Source organism: Stomoxys calcitrans, chromosome 2 (genome assembly GCF_963082655.1).
Source record: "Stomoxys calcitrans chromosome 2, idStoCalc2.1, whole genome shotgun sequence".
Lineage (NCBI taxonomy): Eukaryota > Metazoa > Arthropoda > Insecta > Diptera > Muscidae > Stomoxys > Stomoxys calcitrans.
In genome coordinates, this window is record NC_081553.1 from 198,044,669 (window position 1) to 198,069,952 (window position 25,284).

The window sequence follows — 25,284 nt, forward strand, 5'->3', positions numbered from 1 at the left end:
CTACCATCATCAAACTCTTGGGACAGTAGAGAGGAGCCATCGGACTTTCAACGAATATGTAAGGTCTTACATATCCATTGACAAGGACGATTGGGATGTGTGGTTAAGGTACTTCACGTATTGTTACAATACGACACCTTCAGTTTCTCACGGATATTGCCCTTATGAACTGTTATTCGGCAGGGTTCCGAACATGTTTCAGGTATTTAATCAAATTAAGGATGTTCAACCATTGTATAATCCTGAGGATTACTCCAAGGAAGTAAGATACAGGATGGAAATGGCGTATAAAAGGGCAAGGCAATTGCTAGAAACGGCAAAAATAGAGCGTAAAGAAAGGCATGATAAAGGAAAAATCGAACCAATTTTCAATATAGGTGATACTGTGCTTCTTCGTAATGAAACTGGTCACAAATTAGATAGTAAATATTTAGGCCCTTATAACATAATTGACGTGATGAAAAATGGTAATTACGTTATAAAGGGCAAAAAGACTATTACTGTTCATAGCGATAGATTAAAAATATTTAGAAAATAGATTAGAGACAGGCCTGTTCACCAATTTATTTTCATAGTTTTTTTTTTGGTATTTCTTTTTAAATATATTCAAATTCGTGTACCTTAATTAAGTTAATTTTAGCATTTATTATTAATTTTTTTTTGTAATTTTGTTAAATGTATATCCTGTCATTTTAAGAAAATTAATATAACTAACACATAACATTTAATTAAATTGTAGAATTAATAATTATTGTTTTTTTTAACTTTAAGATTTTATTAAAAACGTTTATATTTTCCATAAGAAATAATTATCTATTAAGTAATTTTGTACATATTAAAAAATGATTAGCAAGTAATCATTTTTTTGTGAAAAGGGAGATGTAGTGTGTATATGTGTGAGACAATTGTCTGGCCTTGGTCATGTTCATTGTCTGGCTTAGGTAATCTGATTCGCGCATATGGACACCCATCCGCGTTGCCGTGTGAATATACATACGTTGCATATTCACACAGGTGAGCAACCCAACAGCATGGGAACATGCTGGCTAGGCTTAAGCTAGCTTAGAAATATTTTGTTTAAATAAAATTCAATTTAAGAACAACAGCCAATTGAAGTGGTCCTCAATTCTTTCACAATATGTATCTTTCATGGAGCAATAATAGACAACGTCTAGACAAAACGGTTAAAGCAAGAATTTTGAAATTTTGAATGAAGGTTGAAATAGATTGAGAAGGGTCAGAAGGACCTTAATTTGTTCATATTTGTACTAAAAAGGTACGAAATGCACCCTTTTTCTTGCAACTGTTCGAATTGTATTTTTTCCCGGACCACCTAACGAATTGAGTAGGGAATCTGGAATTGGATATATGGATTGGTCTGCAACACTAAAAATTTTGTATGGAAATCGTGGTATTTGGTACCAAATAGTACTACTTTGTACCAAAAAGAACTATTTGGTACCAAAAAGTACTATTTGGTACCAAAAAGTACTATTTGGTACCAAAAAGTACTGTTTGGTACCAAAAAGTACTGTTTGGTACCAAAAAGTACTATTTGGTACCAAAAAGTTATATTTGGTACCAAAAAGTTCTATTTGGTGCCAAAAAGTACTATTTGGTACCAAAAAGTACTACTTGGTACCAAAAAGTACTATTTGGTACCAATAGTTTCTATTGGGTTGCCCAAAAAGTAATTGCGGATTTTTCATATAGTCGGCGTTGACAAATTTTTTCACAGCTTGTGACTCTGTAATTGCATTCTTTCTTCTGTCAGTTATCAGCTGTTACTTTTAGCTTGCTTTAGAAAAAAAGTGTAAAAAAGTATATTTGATTAAAGTTCATTCTAAGTTTTATTAAAAATGCATTTACTTTCTTTTAAAAAATCCGCAATTACTTTTTGGGCAACCCAATAGAATATATATACTTTATGGAGTCGTAGACGAATATTTCGAGGTTTTACAACATTGCACATTGTGTTCTCATATGATTTCCAACAACCCTGCCAAATATGGTCCAAATTGGTCCATAACCTGATATAGCTTCCATATAAACAGATCTCCCGATTTGACTTCTTTAGCCCTTACAAGCCACAATTTTTGTCCGATTAAGCTGAAATTTTGCATGTTGTGTTCTGTTATGATTTCCAACAACCGTGCCAAGTACGATCCAAATCGGTCAATAACCTGATATAGCTCCCATATAAACCGATTTCCCGATTTTACTTCTTGAGCCCTTACAAGCCGCAATTTTTGTCCGATTTGTCTGAAATTGAGCATGTGGTGTTATGTTATGACTTCCAACAACTGTACTAAATAAAGTCCAAATTGGTATATAACCTGGTATAGCCCCCATATAAACCGATCTCCCGATTTGACTTCTTGAGCCCTTACAAGCCGCAATTTTTGTTCGATTTGGCTTAAATTTGGCACATAGTGTTCTCTCATGACTTCCAACAACTGTGCCAAGTACGGTCCAAATCGGTATATAGCCTGATATAGCTCCCATATAAATCGGTCTCCCGATTTGACTTCTTGAGCCCTTGCAAGCGGCAATTTTTGTCCGATTTGGCTTAAATTTGGCACATAGTGTTTTCTTATGACTTCCAACAACTTTGCCAAGTACGGTCCAAATCGGTATATAGCCTGATATAGCTCCCATATAAATCGGTCTCCCGATTTGACTTCTTGAGCCCTTGCAAGCGGCAATTTTTGTCCGATTTGGCTTAAATTTAGCACATAGTGTTTTCTTATGACTTCCAACAACTTTGCCAAGTACGGTCCAAATCAGTCTATAACCTGATATAGCTCCCATATAAATTGATCTCCCGATTTGACTTTTTCAGCTCTTACAAGCCGGAATTTTTGTCCGATTTGGCTTAAATTTGGCACAAAGTGTTCTCTTATGACTCCCAACAACTGTACCAAATTCGGTCTAAATCAGTCTATAACCTGATATAGCTCCCATATAAACCGATCTCCCGATTTGACGACTTTAGCCCTTACAAGCCACAATTTTTGTCCGATTAAGCTGAAATTTTGCATGTTGTGTTCTGTTATGATTTCCAACAACCGTGCCAAGTACGATCCAAATCGGTCAATAACCTGATATAGCTCCCATATAAACCGATTTCCCGATTTTACTTCTTGAGCCCGTGGAAGCCACAATTTTTGTTCGATTTGTCTTAAATTTGACACATAGTGTTCTCTTATGACTTTCAACAACTGTGCCATTTACGGTCCAAATCGGTCAATAACCTGATATAGCTCCCATATAAACCGATCTCCTGATTTGACTTCTTCAGCTCTTACAAGCCCCAAATTTTGTCCAATTCGGTTGAAATTTTGGATGTAGTGTTCTGTTATGATTATTAACAACCATGCCTAGTACGGTCGAAATCGGTGTATAACTTAGTATTTGACAGATCACGTGGGATTTCAGACATGGTGTCAAAGAGAAAGATGCTCAGTATGCTTTGACATTTCATCATGAATAGACTTACTAACGAGCAACGCTTGCAAATCATTGAATTTTATTACCAAAATCAGTGTTCGGTTCGAAATGTGTTCATTCACCGTTCAGCGATGAGGCTCATTTCTGGTTGAATGGCTACGTAAATAAGCAAAATTGCCGCATTTGGAGTGAAGAGCAACCAGAAGCCGTTCAAGAACTGCCCATGCATCCCGAAAAATGCACTGTTTGGTGTGGTTTGTACGCTGGTGGAATCATTGGACCGTATTTTTTCAAAGATGCTGTTGGACGCAACGTAACGGTGAATGAACACATTTCGAACCGAACACTGATTTTGGTAATAAAATTCAATGATTTGCAAGCGTTGATCGTTAGTAAGTCTATTCATGATGAAATGTCAAAGCATACTGAGCATCTTTCTCTTTGACACCATGTCTGAAATCCCACGTGATCTGTCAAATACTAATGCATGAAAATCCTAACCTCAAAAAAATCACCCTTTAGCTCCCATATAAATCGATCTCCCGATTTGACTTCTTGAGCCCTTACAAGCCCCAATTTTTGTCCGATTTGGCTGAAATTTGGCACATAGTGTTCTGTTATGACTTTCAACAACTATGCCGAGTACGGTTAAAATCTTGATTTTTTTCTGGAATTTTTTAAAACCCAATTTTATACCTCAAAAAAAGAAACCACAGTATGTTCGTTACCATATACTTTAATAATGATGATTTGATTCGGATTTTATTTTATTATTACTTCTTTTAATTACATTTATAATAGTAATAATTATAAATTTATTTTAACATAATTCTAAGATTAAGATTGAGAATAATTTAAAAAATATATAAAGAATAAAGAAAATATATATAGGAAAATATTTATTTCATTGCGAGAAAGGGTCACGAGGGCGGAAAGTCTAAAACATTGGAAATCATAATACAAATGAAACGGCTGAGAGTAAGAGAGAGAGAGAGACGGAGAGAGAGTGAGCGTGGGATAGACTTTAAAAACAAAAACTAAGTGCTGGGCAGGTTAGAGAATTCAAAAACTAAGAAAATTGTTTTAAACCTTTCTAAATTATTATAAAAATAAAAAGAACGACAACGTGTTGTACAACTAAAGCTAGGAAATAATGAACAAAGAGAATTACTGTTTACTTCTTTAATATATATATATTTTGAATTGATTTTTTGTTGGGTTTTTTTTTTGCAATATATTTAAACATTAATATTTTATGTTTTAATGTATTTTGTTTGTTTTTGTTTTTTGTTGAATGTAAATTTATAAATGAGTGGTTGTGGGGGGGGGGGGGGGAGAGAGTTTGTCTGAGTGGCTGTCTTGTTAGATTGTTTATTGTTTACTTGTGGTAGGAATAGTTGTTGTTTGTTTTTATTTTTGTGTGGCGGCGAGAGAGAGAGAGAGAGAGGGGGTTTAGATAATTATGATTTGCTTTCTATACTATTGTTGCTATAATTATTAATAAATCGAATCCTGCCTTCTTTCCTTCCTTTGATTTGTATGATTTAAGTTTTTTTCTTTTTCTTTTATTAAAACAATACGCGAGTAGTATTCCCATCGCTTCCCATCATAAGTAATTAAGTATTGCTATATAAGAATACAGGAAAACCAAAAAGGAGTTCATCCGAAAATCCTTGGGTAGGTGGAGGGGAGGGGCCGTATAGTACTCAATAGTTAAAAGCCTGTTTTTGTGTAATCTTTTAAAATTTCTATCCATATTTTGTAATTGCAAGTGTGTGTGTGTTTTTGTTGTAGGTTTTTCCATTTCCATTTCGCTTTACTTTATTTTACTTTGTTTCTGTTTTGAGTTTATTACTTAATTTGGAGGTCCAACATTTTTCTTTGTTGAGGGGTGGTGAAACAACGACGACGACGATGATGACAACGACGACGACGACGACGACGACTACTAATAAAATTCTTGTGTATTCTCTTCCTCTTTGGATTTTGTATTTCTTGTTTATCTTTTTTTTTAACTCTAAGGTTTGTTAGGGACGCGACGCGAGCGAGCGAGCTAATAAAAGGAGGGATTGGTTTTGTTTAGTTTATTGATTTTGGGGCGCGGGTTGGGGGAGGTGGTTGGTATTTTCTTAGCAGCATTTTTTATAAAACTGAAATGATTGTGAACATGAACTCCAGGTGAAAATGTGGTTGTTGTTGCTGTTGTGGTTGTGGTTGTTCTTTAAGATTAATTTGCATTAAATTAAAGGCTTTAACGGCGGCGGCGGCTGATGGCTAGTCAATGAAACTTTGCTCTACACAAGCTTTCACTCGTTTCTCATATTCTCGACGATTCTCTTTGTAAAGTTGGGCAGCTGTAGAATTAGCTGGAGAATTAGGATTAGGATCACTCAATAACGACTGTTGACAAAAAACAAAAAAAAACCAAGAAATTAGTCAAAAATGATTTTTTTTTTTTTTTTTTTTTTTTTTTTGGCAAAAACTCCTCACCTGTATTGAAGTTAATATAGCTGAAACATCATATGTGGGACTCCATCTGTTTTGTAAAATATCCAAACAGATGCCTCCGTCGGCATAAACATTGGGATGAAATACTTTTGATACAAATCTAACCGTTGGCGGTTTATTGGGATACTCTTCCGTAAATTCTATTGTTAATTTGAATGTGCCATCTTCGAAGGGTGTGTCATGTGGACCAAAAATCACAGCATTCCATATCATAATATTATTATCTGTGGGCGCTCCAGAAACACCAGTTGGTGGATCTTCTTGAAGTCTAAAAAAAAAAACACACAAGAAAAATTCCAATTAATAAAAAAAAACAACAATTATTAAGAATAATCAAAAATAAGCAATGGCGAAAACATCTATCTAGCCTATCTTAGGCAAAATAGCAAAATATCCATAAATGTTATGCCATCAAAAGCTTGTAATAGAAAAATATGCATAGGGAAGCAAAGTTCCCAGATCATTAAAAACAAGTAAAAGGGTGCAAAGTTCGGCCGGGCCGAATCTTATATACCCTCCACCATAGATCGCATTTGTCGAATGCTTTCTCTTTTTAGGGATATCGGGAAGAATTGCTATAATGTTGGAGCTATATCAAGTTATGATCCGATTCGGACCATAATTGAGTTGAATGTTGGACTCCATAGAAGAGAGGTCATTGTGTAAAATTTCAGCCAATTCGAGTAAGAATTGCGCCCTTTAGAGCCTTAGGTAAAATAAAATAAAGAGATCGGTTTATCGGCTATAGACCGATTCGGACCATATTTGACAGAAGTTCATGGGAGAAGCCGTTGTACAAAATTTCAGCGGAATCGAAAATAATAATTACGCCCTCTGGCTCAAGAAGTCAAGATCCCAGATCGGTTAAAATGGCAGCTATATCAGGTTTTGGATCGATTTTAACCATATTTGGCACATTTGTTAGAAGTCATAACTTAACACGCCGTCACAAATTTCAGCCAAATCGGATAGGAATTGCACCCTCTAGACGCTCAAGAAGTCAAGACCCTAGATAGGTTATATGATATGATAAGTTATGGACCAATTTTAACCATACTCAGCACAGTTGTTGGGAGTCATAATAAAACACCTCATGCAAAATTTCAGCCAAATCAGATAAGAATACTGCCCTCTAGTGGCTCAAGAAGTCAAGATCCAAAATCGGTTTATATGGCAGCTATATCAAAACATGGACCTATATGGCCCATTTACAATCCCAACCGACCTACACTAATAGGAAGTATTTGTGCAAAATTTCAAGCGACTAGCTTTACTCCTTCGAAAGTTAGCGTGCTTTCGAAAGACAGACTGTATACCGATCCACTCAGAATCACTTTCTGATTCGATTTAGCTATGTCCGTCTGTCCATGTTAATTTGTGTACAAGTCAGGACGTAATTTTCATCCGATCGTCTTAAAATTTGGCACAAACATGTTTTTCGCCCTATAGACGAAGTCTATTGAAATTGGCCCAGATTTGGTTATAGCTCCCATATATATGTTCGTTCGATTCGGTCTTATATTGCAATAATGTGGTCATTTGTTAACCGATTCTGTCGAAATTTAGTAGGAAGGGTTTTCTCTTGACTCTCGTCACATTACTGGTGGATTTCATAGAAATCGGTTCAGCTCCGGGTTATTTGCAACAATGGGTTTTGGGTTATTTGCAACAATGTTGCTATTTATCAACCGTAGTTATTACAGTTTGAACATATTTGCTAGAAATGCGATACGGATTGTTTAATAACCCATCTGAAAACATCCGGCGAGGTCCACCAAAACTAGTTCAGAATAAGATATAGCTACCACTTTGTACTTATAGGGTAGGTATAGGGTATTATACAACGGAAATGCGATGTCTATAAGATATGAACTACTAAAATGCTTCCCTGGAGAAGACTGAAATTTGCCTGTTCATAAGAAAGACGAAAATGTGCCAATTTGAAGCACCACGTTTCCTCGACAGTAAAATTTCCATATCCGACAAGGTCAAATTCTTAAGCAGGAAACTACGCTAAAAGTGTCACATAAGGGAGAGTACCAAGAAGCCTCATAGATTTTAGGCAATATGGAAAAGGGTACTAAAACTGTACTAAGACTAACCCTTCCTCAAGGAAAGAGTACTAAGATCAAAATTACAACAACCCCTACCTTTAGGAAAGGGTACTAAAACAATCATTTCCTTAAGGAAAGGTTACTAAAACTACCCTTTCCATAGGGAAAGGGCATAAAATTTACCTTTTCCTTAAGGAAAGGGTACTACAACTACCTTTTCCTAAAGGAAAGGGCACCAAAATTACCTTTCTTGGGGGAAAGGTTCTAAAACTACCCTTTCCTTAGGGAAAGAGTACTAAAATTAACCTTTCTCTAGATAAAAGGTACTAAAACTACCCTTTCCTTAGGAGAATGGTACTAAAACTACACTTTAGTTAGGGAAAGGGTACTAAAACTACCCTTTGCTTAGGGACAGGGTACTAAAACTACTTATTCATTAGGGAAAGGGTATTTTTAGTACCCTTACCCTAAGGACAGGTTACTAAAACAATCCTTTCTATAGGGAAAGGGCACTAAAACTACCATTTCCTTAAGGAAAGGGTACTAAAACTGTTATTTCCTAAGGGAAAGGTTACTAAAACTACCATTTCCTTAGGGAAAGGGTACTAAAACTACCATTTCCTTAGATAAAGGGTACTAAGACTACCATTTCCTTAGGGAAAGGATACTAATACTACACTTTCCTTTAGGAAAGAGTACTAAAACTGCCCTTTTTTTAGGGAAAGGATATAAAAACAACCCTTTTCTTAGGGAAAGGATACTAAAACTACCCTTTTATTAGAGAAAGTCTATTAAAACTACCCTTTCCTTAGGGAAAATGCAATAAAACTACCCATTCCAAAGGAAAAGTGTACTAAAACTACCATTTCCCAAGGGTTAAGGGTACTACAACTACCCTTTTCTTAGGGAAAGGATACTACAGCTACCCTTTCCTTAGGGAATGCGTATTAAAAATACCCTTTCCTTAGGATAGGGTACTAAAACTACCTTTCCTTAGAGGAAGGGTACTAAAACTACACTTTCCTTAGGGAAAGGTTACTAAAACTACACTTTCCTTAGGGAAAGGGTACTATAACTACCGTTTCCTTAGGAAATAGGTACTAAAACTGCCATTCCCGTACTAAAACTGGCCTTCCTTAGGGAAAGGGTACAAAAACTACCCTTTCCTTGGAGAAAGAGTACTAAAATTATCCTTTTCTAAAGAAAAGGTTACTTAAACTACCCTTTCCTTAGGGCAGCGGTAGCTAAGACTAACTTTTGCTTATGGACAGGGTACTAAAACTACCCATTCCTTAGGGAAAGGGTATTTTTAATACCGAAACGAAAGTGTACTAAAACTACCCTTTCCTTAGGAAAATGGTACTAAACTACCCTTTCCTTAGGAAAAGGGTACTATATAGCCTTTGCTTAGAGAAAGGATACTTAAATGTCACTAAAACTACCCTTTCCTTAGGAAAAGGGTACTAAAACTAACCTTTCCTTAGGGAAAGGATTCTAAAACTAACCTTTCTTCATGGAGAGAGAGCCAAAACCTTATACCAACCGGTCGTATACAACTAGTGAAGCATGACAATTTCTTGCGTAGCTAATGATGCTTAGAGGCCACCGTAGAGGAAAAGTTGCATGTCCGTCTATGATGCTGGGTTCGAATCCTTGTGAGAACATCAGAAAAGATTTCACAGCAGGGGTTATTCTCTCATAATGCTGGCTACATTTGTGAGGGACTAGGAGATTTGAAAAAATATTAAAGGAGCCATGTTTAAACTTCTACCCAAGAGGTGTCGCACTGCGGCACGCCGGTCAAACATGGTTAGAAAAAGGAGGCCCGTATCATTTAGCTTAAGCTTGAATCGGGCAGCACTCATTAATATGTGATAAGATTGCCCCCGCCCCTTAATGTTCATTGGCAAATTTGCATTTTGCCGAATCGACTTCTCATGAATAACCAACCGCTGCCCATAGATTGTACAGCGCTATAAAACAGACTCTCCAGATCCAGCGTATTAGGTAGGTATGACGAACAAACTAGAGGATGTTGTAGCTTGAGCGGTAAACGGTTACCGAGTAAATGTCATTTTTGGAGACCATCCTCTGCCCATAGCACCTGTTGATGTTCATATTTCCTGTCTAACAACCAGATCACAATAGATGCGCTATAGAGTTCCACTTGATTTTAGGCATTTCGAGGTTTATACTGATTTTTACCATTTGGAATTGCGGTTTCTCAGGGCACTTAAATATCAGCCCACGCTTTGTTTTGTACTCATAGCATCTATACTACACTACCAAGTGACTTTTCGGTCACATTTTCTTTTGTTTTGGAAATGGTCCTATCGGTATGCGTTTCGATTTTAGGTTAGCGCCTGATTTAAGAATTCTTCAACCACATTTTCAACTGATTTCTACAAAATTTCGCATTTTAGGTTCTCAGTAGTTACAAACCCTTCTTGCTAAACAATACCGGTCTATGTTTATGTTCCTTACTTCTGAATTCTATTAATTTCCGAACACGTTTTGCGCTAAACTAAGACGAAAAAATTTCAAAAGCTTAGAAAAACATTGCTGATTATCCAATACCTATGTTTTTATTTCAATCTATTAGACATATTTTCCCATTGAAAACATTTAAGACCCATCTGCTTAATAATCATTAAGAAAAACACTTTGTATTTAATAAAACAAAAACTACAATGATTACACTTCAATTTGTCTAGTACTATGATTTGTTTTGCATAATATTTAAATGACTTAATAATCTTTGAAAATCATTCAGCTGCGTCAGATGGGAGATAACAAACGATTCAAGTTCACACCAGACCAAACAGCCAGCCAGCCCGCCAGCCAAACAAACAACCAAACTACCAAAAAACCTTTCCACAAATCTTCTCTACCATACCACACACATTACTATGAGGTGAGCGAATCCACAATTCGATTTCAACCATGTCTTAATCGCCAACAAATGGAAGTTGTAGTCAAAATAATGCGTCATTTTAACACTTATTTTTGCGTCATTTTCATAGTTCTGACAAATTTGGAAATCGTAAAATTTTTACGCTTTCGCTACCGGGTATCATCACATCAATTGTTGCTGTTAACAAACAAACAACACAAAAACCAACCAAGAGAAATACGACAAATGCTTCCATAAAGAAATTGTTGGTATTGTTTTTGCCTTTTTTGAGTTCAAATAAAATAACGATTGCATCAGGTGCTTAAATATTCGTAGCCCTGTTGTTATTGTAGCTGAAATGGCTTTTATAATATTTCTTTAAAAGTGAGGCAGCAGTACTGTATGTGAATCAATGAGCCTCTGCTGGTGATGGGAATTTGGTTATGTATTGTTAAACTTTTGTTTTTGTAATGGTTGATTGGCCAAAAGCCAGACAGACATATAATTTTTGCTATTTTTCTCACTGCTTCTATGGTTTTAGCCATAAAAACGTTGAACTTGTTATTAAACGCAGCAAAGAAATGTCTGTCATTACAAGCCAAAGACATTAATGTAGAAGGAGAAAAGTCTTAAACAGAAAATAGTTGATTCTCAATTGAATTTGTGGTTTATTAAATGAGCAATTTTATTTCCTTAGGCGCTCAGACAAAGTTTCTTTAGAAAATTTGTCGCTCAGACAAAGTTTCTTTAGAAAATCTGTCGCCCAGACAAAGTTTCTTTAGAAAATTTGTCGCCCAGACAAAGTTTCTTTAGAAAATTTGTCGCCCCGACAAAGTTTCTTTAGAAAATTTGTCGCCCCGACAAAGTTTCTTTAGAAAATTTGTCGCCCCGACAAAGTTTCTTTAGAAAATTTGTCGCCCCGACAAAGTTTCTTTAGAAAATTTGTCGCCCCGACAAAGTTTCTTTAGAAAATTTGTCGCCCCGACAAAGTTTCTTTAGAAAATTTGTCGCCCCGACAAAGTTTCTTTAGAAAATTTGTCGCCCCGACAAAGTTTCTTTAGAAAATTTGTCGCCCCGACAAAGTTTCTTTAGAAAATTTGTCGCCCCGACAAAGTTTCTTTAGAAAATTTGTCGCCCCGACAAAGTTTCTTTAGAAAATTTGTCGCCCCGACAAAGTTTCTTTAGAAAATTTGTCGCCCCGACAAAGTTTCTTTAGAAAATTTGTCGCCCCGACAAAGTTTCTTTAGAAAATTTGTCGCCCCGACAAAGTTTCTTTAGAAAATTTGTCGCCCCGACAAAGTTTCTTTAGAAAATTTGTCGCCCCGACAAAGTTTCTTTAGAAAATTTGTCGCCCCGACAAAGTTTCTTTAGAAAATTTGTCGCCCCGACAAAGTTTCTTTAGAAAATTTGTCGCCCCGACAAAGTTTCTTTAGAAAATTTGTCGCCCCGACAAAGTTTCTTTAGAAAATTTGTCGCCCCGACAAAGTTTCTTTAGAAAATTTGTCGCCCCGACAAAGTTTCTTTAGAAAATTTGTCGCCCCGACAAAGTTTCTTTAGAAAATTTGTCGCCCCGACAAAGTTTCTTTAGAAAATTTGTCGCCCCGACAAAGTTTCTTTAGAAAATTTGTCGCCCCGACAAAGTTTCTTTAGAAAATTTGTCGCCCCGACAAAGTTTCTTTAGAAAATTTGTCGCCCCGACAAAGTTTCTTTAGAAAATTTGTCGCCCCGACAAAGTTTCTTTAGAAAATTTGTCGCCCCGACAAAGTTTCTTTAGAAAATTTGTCGCCCCGACAAAGTTTCTTTAGAAAATTTGTCGCCCCGACAAAGTTTCTTTAGAAAATTTGTCGCCCCGACAAAGTTTCTTTAGAAAATTTGTCGCCCCGACAAAGTTTCTTTAGAAAATTTGTCGCCCCGACAAAGTTTCTTTAGAAAATTTGTCGCTCAGACAAAGTTTCTTTAGAAAATTTGTCGCTCAGACAAAGTTTCTTTAGAAAATTTGTCGCTCAGACAAAGTTTCTTTAGAAAATTTGTCGCTCAGACAAAGTTTCTTTAGAAAATTTGTCGCCCCGACAAAGTTTCTTTAGAAAATTTGTCGCCCCGACAAAGTTTCTTTAGAAAATTTGTCGCCCCGACAAAGTTTCTTTAGAAAATTTGTCGCCCCGACAAAGTTTCTTTAGAAAATTTGTCGCCCCGACAAAGTTTCTTTAGAAAATTTGTCGCCCCGACAAAGTTTCTTTAGAAAATTTGTCGCCCCGACAAAGTTTCTTTAGAAAATTTGTCGCCCCGACAAAGTTTCTTTAGAAAATTTGTCGCCCCGACAAAGTTTCTTTAGAAAATTTGTCGCCCCGACAAAGTTTCTTTAGAAAATTTGTCGCCCCGACAAAGTTTCTTTAGAAAATTTGTCGCCCCGACAAAGTTTCTTTAGAAAATTTGTCGCCCCGACAAAGTTTCTTTAGAAAATTTGTCGCCCCGACAAAGTTTCTTTAGAAAATTTGTCGCCCCGACAAAGTTTCTTTAGAAAATTTGTCGCCCCGACAAAGTTTCTTTAGAAAATTTGTCGCCCCGACAAAGTTTCTTTAGAAAATTTGTCGCCCCGACAAAGTTTCTTTAGAAAATTTGTCGCCCCGACAAAGTTTCTTTAGAAAATTTGTCGCCCCGACAAAGTTTCTTTAGAAAATTTGTCGCCCCGACAAAGTTTCTTTAGAAAATTTGTCGCCCCGACAAAGTTTCTTTAGAAAATTTGTCGCCCCGACAAAGTTTCTTTAGAAAATTTGTCGCCCCGACAAAGTTTCTTTAGAAAATTTGTCGCCCCGACAAAGTTTCTTTAGAAAATTTGTCGCCCCGACAAAGTTTCTTTAGAAAATTTGTCGCCCCGACAAAGTTTCTTTAGAAAATTTGTCGCCCCGACAAAGTTTCTTTAGAAAATTTGTCGCCCCGACAAAGTTTCTTTAGAAAATTTGTCGCCCCGACAAAGTTTCTTTAGAAAATTTGTCGCCCCGACAAAGTTTCTTTAGAAAATTTGTCGCCCCGACAAAGTTTCTTTAGAAAATTTGTCGCCCCGACAAAGTTTCTTTAGAAAATTTGTCGCCCCGACAAAGTTTCTTTAGAAAATTTGTCGCCCCGACAAAGTTTCTTTAGAAAATTTGTCGCCCCGACAAAGTTTCTTTAGAAAATTTGTCGCCCCGACAAAGTTTCTTTAGAAAATTTGTCGCCCCGACAAAGTTTCTTTAGAAAATTTGTCGCCCCGACAAAGTTTCTTTAGAAAATTTGTCGCCCCGACAAAGTTTCTTTAGAAAATTTGTCGCCCCGACAAAGTTTCTTTAGAAAATTTGTCGCCCCGACAAAGTTTCTTTAGAAAATTTGTCGCCCCGACAAAGTTTCTTTAGAAAATTTGTCGCCCCGACAAAGTTTCTTTAGAAAATTTGTCGCCCCGACAAAGTTTCTTTAGAAAATTTGTCGCCCCGACAAAGTTTCTTTAGAAAATTTGTCGCCCCGACAAAGTTTCTTTAGAAAATTTGTCGCCCAGACAAAGTTTCTTTAGAAAATTTGTCGCCCAGACAAAGTTTCTTTAGAAAATTTGTCGCCCAGACAAAGTTTCTTTAGAAAATTTGTCGCCCAGACAAAGTTTCTTTAGTAAATTTGTCGCCCAGACAAAGTTTCTTTAGAAAATTTGTCGCTCAGACAAAGTTTCTTTAGAAAATTTGTCGCCCAGACAAAGTTTCTTTAGAAAATTTGTCGCCCAGACAAAGTTTCTTTAGAAAATTTGTCGCCCAGACAAAGTTTCTTTAGAAAATTTGTCGCTCAGACAAAGTTTCTTTAGAAAATTTGTCGCTCAGACAAAGTTTCTTTAGAAAATTTGTCGCTCAGACAAAGTTTCTTTAGAAAATTTGTCCCTCAGACAAAGTTTCTTTAGAAAATTTGTCGCTCAGACAAAGTTTCTTTAGAAAATTTGTCGCTCAGACAAAGTTTCTTTAGAAAATTTGTCGCTCAGACAAAGTTTCTTTAGAAAATTTGTCGCTCAGACAAAGTTTCTTTAGAAAATTTGTCGCTCAGACAAAGTTTCTTTAGAAAATTTGTCGCTCAGACAAAGTTTCTTTAGAAAATTTGTCGCTCAGACAAAGTTTCTTTAGAAAATTTGTCGCTCAGACAAAGTTTCTTTAGAAAATTTGTCGCTCAGACAAAGTTTCTTTAGAAAATTTGTCGCTCAGACAAAGTTTCTTTAGAAAATTTGTCGCTCAGACAAAGTTTCTTTAGAAAATTTGTCGCTCAGACAAAGTTTCTTTAGAAAATTTGTCGCTCAGACAAAGTTTCTTTAGAAAATTTGTCGCTCAGACAAAGTTTCTTTAGAAAATTTGTCGCTCAGACAAAGTTTCTTTAGAAAATTTGTCGCTCAGACAAAGTTTCTTTAGAAAATTTGTCGCTCAGACAAAGTTTCTTTAGAAAATTTGTCGCCCAGACAAAGTTTCTTTAGAAAATTTGTCGCCCAGACAAAGTTTCTTTAGAAAATTTGTCGCCCAGACAAAGTTTCTTTAGTAAATTTGTCGCCCAGACAAAGTTTCTTTAGTAAATTTGTCGCCCAGACAAAGTTTCTTTAGAAAATTTGTCGCCCAGACAAAGTTTCTTTAGAAAATTTGTCGCCCCGACAAAGTTTCTTTAGAAAATTTGTCGCTCAGACAAAGTTTCTTTAGAAAATTTGTCGCTCAGACAAAGTTTCTTTAGAAAATTTGTCGCTCAGACAAAGTTTCTTTAGAAAATTTGTCGCCCCGACAAAGTTTCTTTAGAAAATTTGTCGCCCCGACAAAGTTTCTTTAGAAAATTTGTCGCCCCGACAAAGTTTCTTTAGAAAATTTGTCGCCCCGACAAAGTTTCTTTAGAAAATTTGTCGCCCCGACAAAGTTTCTTTAGAAAATTTGTCGCCCCGACAAAGTTTCTTTAGAAAATTTGTCGCCCCGACAAAGTTTCTTTAGAAAATTTGTCGCCCCGACAAAGTTTCTTTAGAAAATTTGTCGCCCCGACAAAGTTTCTTTAGAAAATTTGTCGCCCCGACAAAGTTTCTTTAGAAAATTTGTCGCCCCGACAAAGTTTCTTTAGAAAATTTGTCGCCCCGACAAAGTTTCTTTAGAAAATTTGTCGCCCCGACAAAGTTTCTTTAGAAAATTTGTCGCCCCGACAAAGTTTCTTTAGAAAATTTGTCGCCCCGACAAAGTTTCTTTAGAAAATTTGTCGCCCCGACAAAGTTTCTTTAGAAAATTTGTCGCCCCGACAAAGTTTCTTTAGAAAATTTGTCGCCCCGACAAAGTTTCTTTAGAAAATTTGTCGCCCCGACAAAGTTTCTTTAGAAAATTTGTCGCCCCGACAAAGTTTCTTTAGAAAATTTGTCGCCCCGACAAAGTTTCTTTAGAAAATTTGTCGCCCCGACAAAGTTTCTTTAGAAAATTTGTCGCCCCGACAAAGTTTCTTTAGAAAATTTGTCGCCCCGACAAAGTTTCTTTAGAAAATTTGTCGCCCCGACAAAGTTTCTTTAGAAAATTTGTCGCCCCGACAAAGTTTCTTTAGAAAATTTGTCGCCCCGACAAAGTTTCTTTAGAAAATTTGTCGCCCCGACAAAAATTCTTTAGAAAATTTGTCGCCCCGACAAAGTTTCTTTAGAAAATTTGTCGCCCCGACAAAGTTTCTTTAGAAAATTTGTCGCCCCGACAAAGTTTCTTTAGAAAATTTGTCGCCCCGACAAAGTTTCTTTAGAAAATTTGTCGCCCCGACAAAGTTTCTTTAGAAAATTTGTCGCCCCGACAAAGTTTCTTTAGAAAATTTGTCGCCCCGACAAAGTTTCTTTAGAAAATTTGTCGCCCCGACAAAGTTTCTTTAGAAAATTTGTCGCCCCGACAAAGTTTCTTTAGAAAATTTGTCGCCCCGACAAAGTTTCTTTAGAAAATTTGTCGCCCCGACAAAGTTTCTTTAGAAAATTTGTCGCCCCGACAAAGTTTCTTTAGAAAATTTGTCGCCCCGACAAAGTTTCTTTAGAAAATTTGTCGCCCCGACAAAGTTTCTTTAGAAAATTTGTCGCCCCGACAAAGTTTCTTTAGAAAATTTGTCGCCCCGACAAAGTTTCTTTAGAAAATTTGTCGCCCCGACAAAGTTTCTTTAGAAAATTTGTCGCCCCGACAAAGTTTCTTTAGAAAATTTGTCGCCCCGACAAAGTTTCTTTAGAAAATTTGTCGCCCCGACAAAGTTTCTTTAGAAAATTTGTCGCCCCGACAAAGTTTCTTTAGAAAATTTGTCGCCCCGACAAAGTTTCTTTAGAAAATTTGTCGCCCCGACAAAGTTTCTTTAGAAAATTTGTCGCCCCGACAAAGTTTCTTTAGAAAATTTGTCGCCCCGACAAAGTTTCTTTAGAAAATTTGTCGCCCCGACAAAGTTTCTTTAGAAAATTTGTCGCCCCGACAAAGTTTCTTTAGAAAATTTGTCGCCCCGACAAAGTTTCTTTAGAAAATTTGTCGCCCAGACAAAGTTTCTTTAGAAAATTTGTCGCCCAGACAAAGTTTCTTTAGAAAATTTGTCGCCCAGACAAAGTTTCTTTAGAAAATTTGTCGCCCAGACAAAGTTTCTTTAGAAAATTTGTCGCCCAGACAAAGTTTCTTTAGTAAATTTGTCGCCCAGACAAAGTTTCTTTAGAAAATTTGTCGCTCAGACAAAGTTTCTTTAGAAAATTTGTCGCCCAGACAAAGTTTCTTTAGAAAATTTGTCGCCCAGACAAAGTTTCTTTAGAAAATTTGTCGCCCAGACAAAGTTTCTTTAGAAAATTTGTCGCCCAGACAAAGTTTCTTTAGAAAATTTGTCGCCCAGACAAAGTTTCTTTAGAAAATTTGTCGCCCAGACAAAGTTTCTTTAGAAAATTTGTCGCCCAGACAAAGTTTCTTTAGAAAATTTGTCGCCCAGACAAAGTTTCTTTAGAAAATTTGTCGCCCAGACAAAGTTTCTTTAGAAAATTTGTCGCCCAGACAAAGTTTCTTTAGAAAATTTGTCGCCCAGACAAAGTTTCTTTAGAAAATTTGTCGCCCAGACAAAGTTTCTTTAGAAAATTTGTCGCCCAGACAAAGTTTCTTTAGAAAATTTGTCGCCCAGACAAAGTTTCTTTAGAAAATTTGTCGCCCAGACAAAGTTTCTTTAGAAAATTTGTCGCCCAGACAAAGTTTCTTTAGAAAATTTGTCGCCCAGACAAAGTTTCTTTAGAAAATTTGTCGCCCAGACAAAGTTTCTTTAGAAAATTTGTCGCCCAGACAAAGTTTCTTTAGAAAATTTGTCGCCCAGACAAAGTTTCTTTAGAAAATTTGTCGCCCTGACAAAGTTTCTTTAGAAAATTTGTCGCCCCGACAAAGTTTCTTTAGAAAATTTGTCGCCCCGACAAAATTTCTTTAGAAAATTTGTCGCTCAGACAAAATTTCTTTAGAAAATTTGTCGCTCAGACAAAATTTCTTTAGAAAATTTGTCGCTCAGACAAAATTTCTTTAGAAAATTTGTCGCTCAGACAAAATTTCTTTAGAAAATTTGTCGCTCAGACAAAATTTCTTTAGAAAATTTGTCGCTCAGACAAAATTTCTTTAGAAAATTTGTCGCTCAGACAAAATTTCTTTAGAAAATTTGTCGCTCAGACAAAATTTCTTTAGAAAATTTGTCGCTCAGACAAAATTTCTTTAGAAAATTTGTCGCTCAGACAAATTTTTCTTTAGAAAATTTGTCGCTCAGACAAATTTTTCTTTAGAAAATTTGTCGCTCAGACAAAATTTCTTTAGAAAATTTGTCGCTCAGACAAAATTTCTTTAGAAAATTGGTCGCTCAAACAAAATTTCTTTAGAAAATTTGTCGCTCAGACAAAATTTCTTTAGAAAATTTGTCGCTCAGACAAAATTTCTTTAGAAAATTTGTCGCTCAGACAAAATTTCTTTAGAAAATTTGTCGCTCAGACAAAATTTCTTTAGAAAATTTGTCGCTCAGACAAAATTTCTTTAGAAAATTTGTCGCTCAGACAAAATTTCTTTAGAAAATTTGTCGCTCAGACAAATTTTTCTTTAGAAAATTTGTCGCTCAGACAAAATTTCTTTAGAAAATTTGTCGCTCAGACAAAATTTCTTTAGAAAATTTGTCGCTCAGACAAAATTTCTTTAGAAAATTTGTCGCTCAGACAAAATTTCTTTAGAAAATTTGTCGCTCAAACAAAATTTCTTTAGAAAATTTGTCGCTCAGACAAAGTTTCTTTAGAAAATTTGTCGCTCAGACAAAGTTTCTTTAGAAAATTTGTCGCTCAGACAAAGTTTCTTTAGAAAATTTGTCGCTCAGACAAAGTTTCTTTAGAAAATTTGTCGCTCAGACAAAGTTTCTTTAGAAAATTTGTCGCTCAGACAAAGTTTCTTTAGAAAATTTGTCGCTCAGACAAAGTTTCTTTAGAAAATTTGTCCCTCTGACAAAGTTTCTTTAGAAAATTTGTCGCTCAGACAAAGTTTCTTTAGAAAATTTGTCGCTCAGACAAAGTTTCTTTAGAAAATTTGTCGCTCAGACAAAGTTTCTTTAGAAAATTTGTCGCTCAGACAAAGTTTCTTTAGAAAATTTGTCGCTCAGACAAAATTTCTTTAGAAAATTTGTCGCTCAGACAAAGTCTCTTTAGAAACTTTGTCGCCCAGACAAAATAATCAATAATCAACTATACTAGGCGCTTGATTAGAATTATATCCTTCCTGTAAGTGAATTAAAAATCTATCTTTAGTAGACCTCACCTTAACGACATTGTTGTTTAGCAAATAAACAACTGAGACTATCATAACAGGTTGAATTTATACACATTTCCTCATCATTTCCATAAAGTTTTCATTGTAGTTTTCCCTCCTGTGTTAAATGAAAACCCACATACAAACTCACACTCACACTTACACTTACTAGATGTAGTAACAGACAATGCTTGTCGAATCGAAATAAAATATTGTAGAAACTGAGCAAAAAGAAAAGAAAACCTTACCATTGGCAGTGAACAATGAAAACATTATTCATTGCATTAAAATGGGAACGAAATTTTTTCACTTTTGTTAGTCCATATATACAAGATAGGCGGTATGTATTTGTGTATGTATGTATGTACGTGCATATGTATGTAGTATAACAATTGTGGCATCTAATTATAATTTACGTTCTTGCATAGAAGAGAAGAATAGAAATAAACACAGGAAATTGCTACAACAATACACAATATTTTGAAAAATTTTTTTTTGAAACAAAAATTCCGTAAAAATAAAATCTATGGCGTTTGTTGTTTGATGTGATGAGTGGAATGAACTGTTGATGAAGGATGATGCTTAAAGTAACAACAACAAAAACCAAAACAAGAGGAAAATTATCTTTTGCGTTTTCAGAATTCATAAAAGTCATGTCCACAGCAATTCCATTAAACAAATTGACAACCCCATATAACTTAAGAGCCAAACAAACAAAAAAGCAGAAGTACATAAAAATAAATGTTAGGAAACTTTATTAAAAATCAATAGAATGAGGTCATGTAATGGATGAGCTACTATAAACTGCAAATACTTGAAAGTTGTGGTTTGAGACTTTTGCTCGAAGGAATTAAGGCCTTTGAACCCAAATAAACAACAATTGATTTGATAGAAAGTATTCCGCGTGAAAGTCTACAGTGATGAGACAATGGGGTGTTGAATGACTCACGCGATAATACAAATTTTAGCAATCTTCGGACAAGCGATTATGTTTATGGCTAATATTTTTTTTGAAAATCCCATTTATTGGGTTGCCCAAAAAGTCATTGCGGATTTTTTAAAAGACAGTAAATGCATTTTTAGTAAAAATTAGAATGAACTTTAATCAAATGTACTTTTTTACACTTTTTTTTCTAAAGCAAGCTAAAAGTAACAGCTGATAACTGACAGAAGAAAGAATGCAATTACAGAGTCACAAGCTGTGAAAAAATTTATCAACGCCAACTATATAAAAAATCCGCAATTACTTTTTGGGCAACCAATAGTAACTAAAAATCCCACACTGGGCAATCTGTTTACATAACCAGTATAGACCAAACCTTGAAATTAAAGAAGGAAGAAGAGGGAATTACGCCTACTCGTAAGTATACAGTCGAAACCGGATAAGTGAAATGCAAAAATAAAATGAATTTGGTTTCACTTATCCGTAATTTTCAGTTAAGCGCAGTTCGGATAAGTGAACTAAGTTTTCAGTTAAGCGATATAAGCATAAGTGCGAGCGAATTTTCACGTCAAAGTATTAATTATGTGTGAAATAACTTGAGCTGAAGAAGAGCAAACCTCAGTAGAACTCTTTAAAGGTCAGAGGCAAGCATAAGCGATATGATGAAAATATGTTTTTGTGAATTCTAGCGAATTTTTAAAATTCCATATTGTTTTCCATAGAAATAACTATTGTATTTCACTTATGCGATTTCGGTTTCATATAAAAACGGAATTTGGGGTGTAGGTTAGGTTGAAAAGAGGGTGCAGATATTAATCCGGCCCATGCCACTATGGACATACACCTAACCCAATAATCGGCTTGTTGTGCGCTCTAAAAACTATAAAGTAACCTCGAAAAAGAAAATTTTAAGTTAGGAATTCCGTGCTACTTACAAAATCCCTAAATGTTTTCAATACCACTCCCCTAAGTTGGTTCATGTCTGGTATTGGGTCTCCCCCTAAGTGCCGGTATCTGTTAGACGCGAAAGCCGGACAATGACAAAGGAAATGCTCCAACGTCTCATCATCTCCTGCACTTGCCACAAGGATTTTACATATGTCAGCTCGTAGTCCAATGTGTCCCGTTATGATACCAATAGCTATACTGACCTCCTTCTTGCTTCCTTTCAAAAATAGCCTCGTCTTCTCACGATCTGGATCTCCCATAGGATTTTCGCCGTCCTACCGACCGTTTCGCTGTTCCATAACGTTGCAAGCCCATTTGTCGCCCACTCCCTTAACTCGGACTGCGTCGACCCCAAAGGCTTCGGGTTAACCAAGTTTATTGACGGCAGTCATCTGGCCTTCACCGCCAAATCGTCTGCCCTTTCATTTCCCCTTACTAGGTTATGGCCCGGCACCCAAACGATTTTGCCGGATTTTGACATATTCAGAGAAGGCGTTAATCTCCTTACACCGCAAGACTGTTCGTGACCTTACCGTCCTGGTTGTTATTGCCCTTATGGCAATTTTACTGTCTGTAAAGAGGTTCACACTCGACGTCCTCGCGTTAGCACCACATCACCTCACGGATTCCGTGATCGCCCGGATCTCCGCCTGCAGGACCGTATTATGGTCAGGCAGTCAAAAACAGATCTCAAGCCCTGGGTTCTCAATGTAATCCTCCAGGCCCACTCTGTCCTCCAGCTTTGATCCATTCGTGTAACATGATCTTCCGTCAATCCAAGACTGTGCCGATGGCAGTAGTGCCTCGCACTCGACTTCAAGGTTCATCTCAGGCATCCGACCGCAAACCTCTTCCCTTCCTATCATCGCCTCGATTATACCGCGATGGTATGAGCTGCTCCCATCCTCAATCCATTCTCCCCTTGCCATAAGTCTCATAGCCGCAGTGGCTGCCTCACACTAAATCTGTATGTCAATGGGTCGGATATCTAGAATAGTCTCCAGTGCCCTAGTGGGCGTGGTCCTCATCGCTCCGCCTATGCCAAGACTACATATTCTTTAAACCTGTTGTATGGTCCTTACACCCAATTTGGGGTGTAAAAACTGTTTTCAATTTAGCGGTATTTGCAGTTAAGCGATTTTCACTTTTTCGAATGGTTCTGTCCATTAAGTTGCACTTAAGCGGGGATTTTCACTTAAGCGTATTACAGTTATGCGGTTTCGACAGTATTTGTAAAGTAGGCAAAACGAAATTTGCCCTTGAACATTCCATTAAGGAACAGGGGCATTCTTCTAACATATCAATGAGTGCTGCCCTATCCAAGTTTAAGCTAATTGATAAGGGGCCTCCTTTTTATAGCCGCGTCCAAACGGCCTGTCTCAGTGCGACACCTCTTTGTTGGCCGATTCCTCTCTACTCTTACCGTCCGGTTCGGCGAGGGCCAGGGCCATGGGTTTGGCATAAAACCCATAAAAAAAACTGAGCTGGTACTTTTCACCAGGATGCGGCAAATGGGTGTTTTTTGAGGACCTGTTCTAGAGCCTAGCGACTTGAGGACCATGTGATTTATTAAGGTTGTCAAATGTTTGGGATATTTGATGATCAGAATTCTTATGCCTTCGATTATCACATTCAACACCTTATTCATCTCCACTGATGATGGAGTGAACAGTGTTGCTAAAGATTTTGTGGCCGATATCTTCGACCTAAATGGGAAAATCGGCAAAATTACTGGTTTAACCTCACACAGCATCAGAGAAGTGGCGGCATATGATACAATCTCAATGCCGTCTTGTGGAAGAGGGATAGTGTTCACCCCGTCTTGGGGAACGCCCAGTTTCAATCTACAGGACTTCGACTACTTACATCAAAATTCCACAAACGACTACCGACCACATAGATAGTTTGTAATCCAATGATTAAGCCCAGCTGGATGAACATGTTAGCAATGTCCTCAAAATGTATGAAATGAGTGATAACGATGCTCTCTGAAGGATCATCTAAAAGGTACAGATGTTGAGCTCTGAGGCAAAGAGTGCACCGAGAGAGGACGCTGAATACCACACTCGATATTAGGCTTTTCACCTGTTTGTTAGGTGTGTGACAATGAAGATCGTTTTTAGATGTGGTGAGTAAGGAAGTTGATACTCCTCAAGCTATGGGCACTCATTTGTTTGGATGATGCATGATGTACGGCGTGACGGCATGCTATATGAGGCACAACGAATGAAGTACCAGGCAATTCCTTCCTTATTGAAAGGATGGGCGCCGGTTTTCCGAAAAGGGATCTCTGGGGGTACCCTGCCCTTTTCGGTACCTTCTGTATACACGGATAGGTCAAAATTAGCAGATTGCAGCATGAGAGTAGGAGTATTCATTAAGTTCAGCTCAGAATCAGCCTTCTGGATGGATGTAACTCTTTTCAAACGGAGGTCTTCGCGGTTCTGAAGGGAATGGAGATGCAGTCAAAGCGGGAGCGAAGGCCCGATCGGACTGTCACAACATACGTTAACAGCCAAGCGACCCTAAAGGCTCTAGGGTCGAGCCATGTGAGTTGGAGCCTGGTTAGGGGTGCTGTCTTCTAGGCCATAATAGGGTGGCGGGAATGGATCGCTGATAAGCGCAGGTCGTGACGATGAATCAGTAAAAGGCCCGATCGGACTGTCACAACATACGTTAACAGTCAAGCGACGCTAAAGGCTCTAGGGTCGAGCCATGCGAGGTGGAGCCTGGTTAGGAGATGCTGTCTTCTAGGCCATAATGGGGTGGCGGGAATGGATCGCTGACAAGCGCAGGTCGTGACGATGAATCAGTAAACCCTCCCTTGCGAGCTTCTGGCAGGGTAAACGCTTACCACGATGAGCTGGGGTTGCAAAGTATTTCGCAACAAGATGCCGCTTTTCCTGTTGAGGGTTAAGGAAGCCCCACTTTGGATTGTAGACGGGATTCCTGACTGGTCATTACAATGTCAGGTCTTTAAGGCAATGAATTTTGTCTATAAACATTCCAATAAGGGACAGGGGAACAGAGGACCTGCGATGATTTTCTTGTCATTATGGTGATGGATGACAGATGTCCCTCTTCTATTACAAACTACGTTCAGGGTAAAACTTTTTTTCACTGAAAAAGAGCTTAGCATCAATTGCAAAAATACCGCGTTGTTGCTGTTCACTTTATGAAGAAAGGTTGACGTTCTCAGAGGATCTATCCTAAAAGGGTTGAGGAGTGAGAGAAAAACTGAATGAATGTGCTCTATTCGTATCGTAGCTCTATATAGGCATGAGTTGAAGGTTCAGAGCAAAGGCTTACCCTGAATGGTTACAACTGAGATTTGAAAGATTCTCACCCAAGGGTGCCTTGTAGCATTGGACTCTGGAGCCTTTACTTGCCCCGAAATATATTGAGTTCTTAAAAATTTTGAAGTCAAATAGACTCATGAATGGGTGTAACGTTTGTCGTATGAAGGTATTTGCGTTCTTGCAGGCTCTCCTTTCACACAGTCGAAGCGACTCTGAAGGCTGTGGCGCTCGGTTAATATAACGTCGTGGTTTGTTCAGAAATGCAGGCAGCATCTTCTAAGCACTGGAAAGGCTGTCAAGTTTTGCTTAATCCAAGGTACAAGGCCTTAAAGCAAAGCCACCGTTTAAAATCAGACTAAAGCCTCTGATCGGCAAAAAACTAAGACCCCCACACTGATAATTCGAATTTACAACCTATTTTTGGTTTCAT

At 37.1% G+C, this 25,284-nt stretch overlaps 1 protein-coding gene across 1 annotated transcript in view; it reads right to left on the reverse strand.

The window, feature by feature from the left end:
• Nucleotides 1-4,778: 4,778 nt before the first annotated feature.
• LOC106084799 (ubiquitin-conjugating enzyme E2-17 kDa) overlaps nucleotides 4,779-25,284 on the reverse strand; it is a 29,672-nt gene continuing 9,166 nt past the window's right edge. The window contains exons 2-3 of the mRNA XM_013248722.2: nucleotides 5,941-6,226; nucleotides 4,779-5,850 (exon numbers count right to left, since the gene is read on the reverse strand). Of these exons, the coding sequence (XP_013104176.1) occupies nucleotides 5,725-5,850; nucleotides 5,941-6,226 (412 nt within the window). The 3' untranslated portion in view covers nucleotides 4,779-5,724. The remainder of the gene's footprint in view (nucleotides 5,851-5,940; nucleotides 6,227-25,284) is intronic.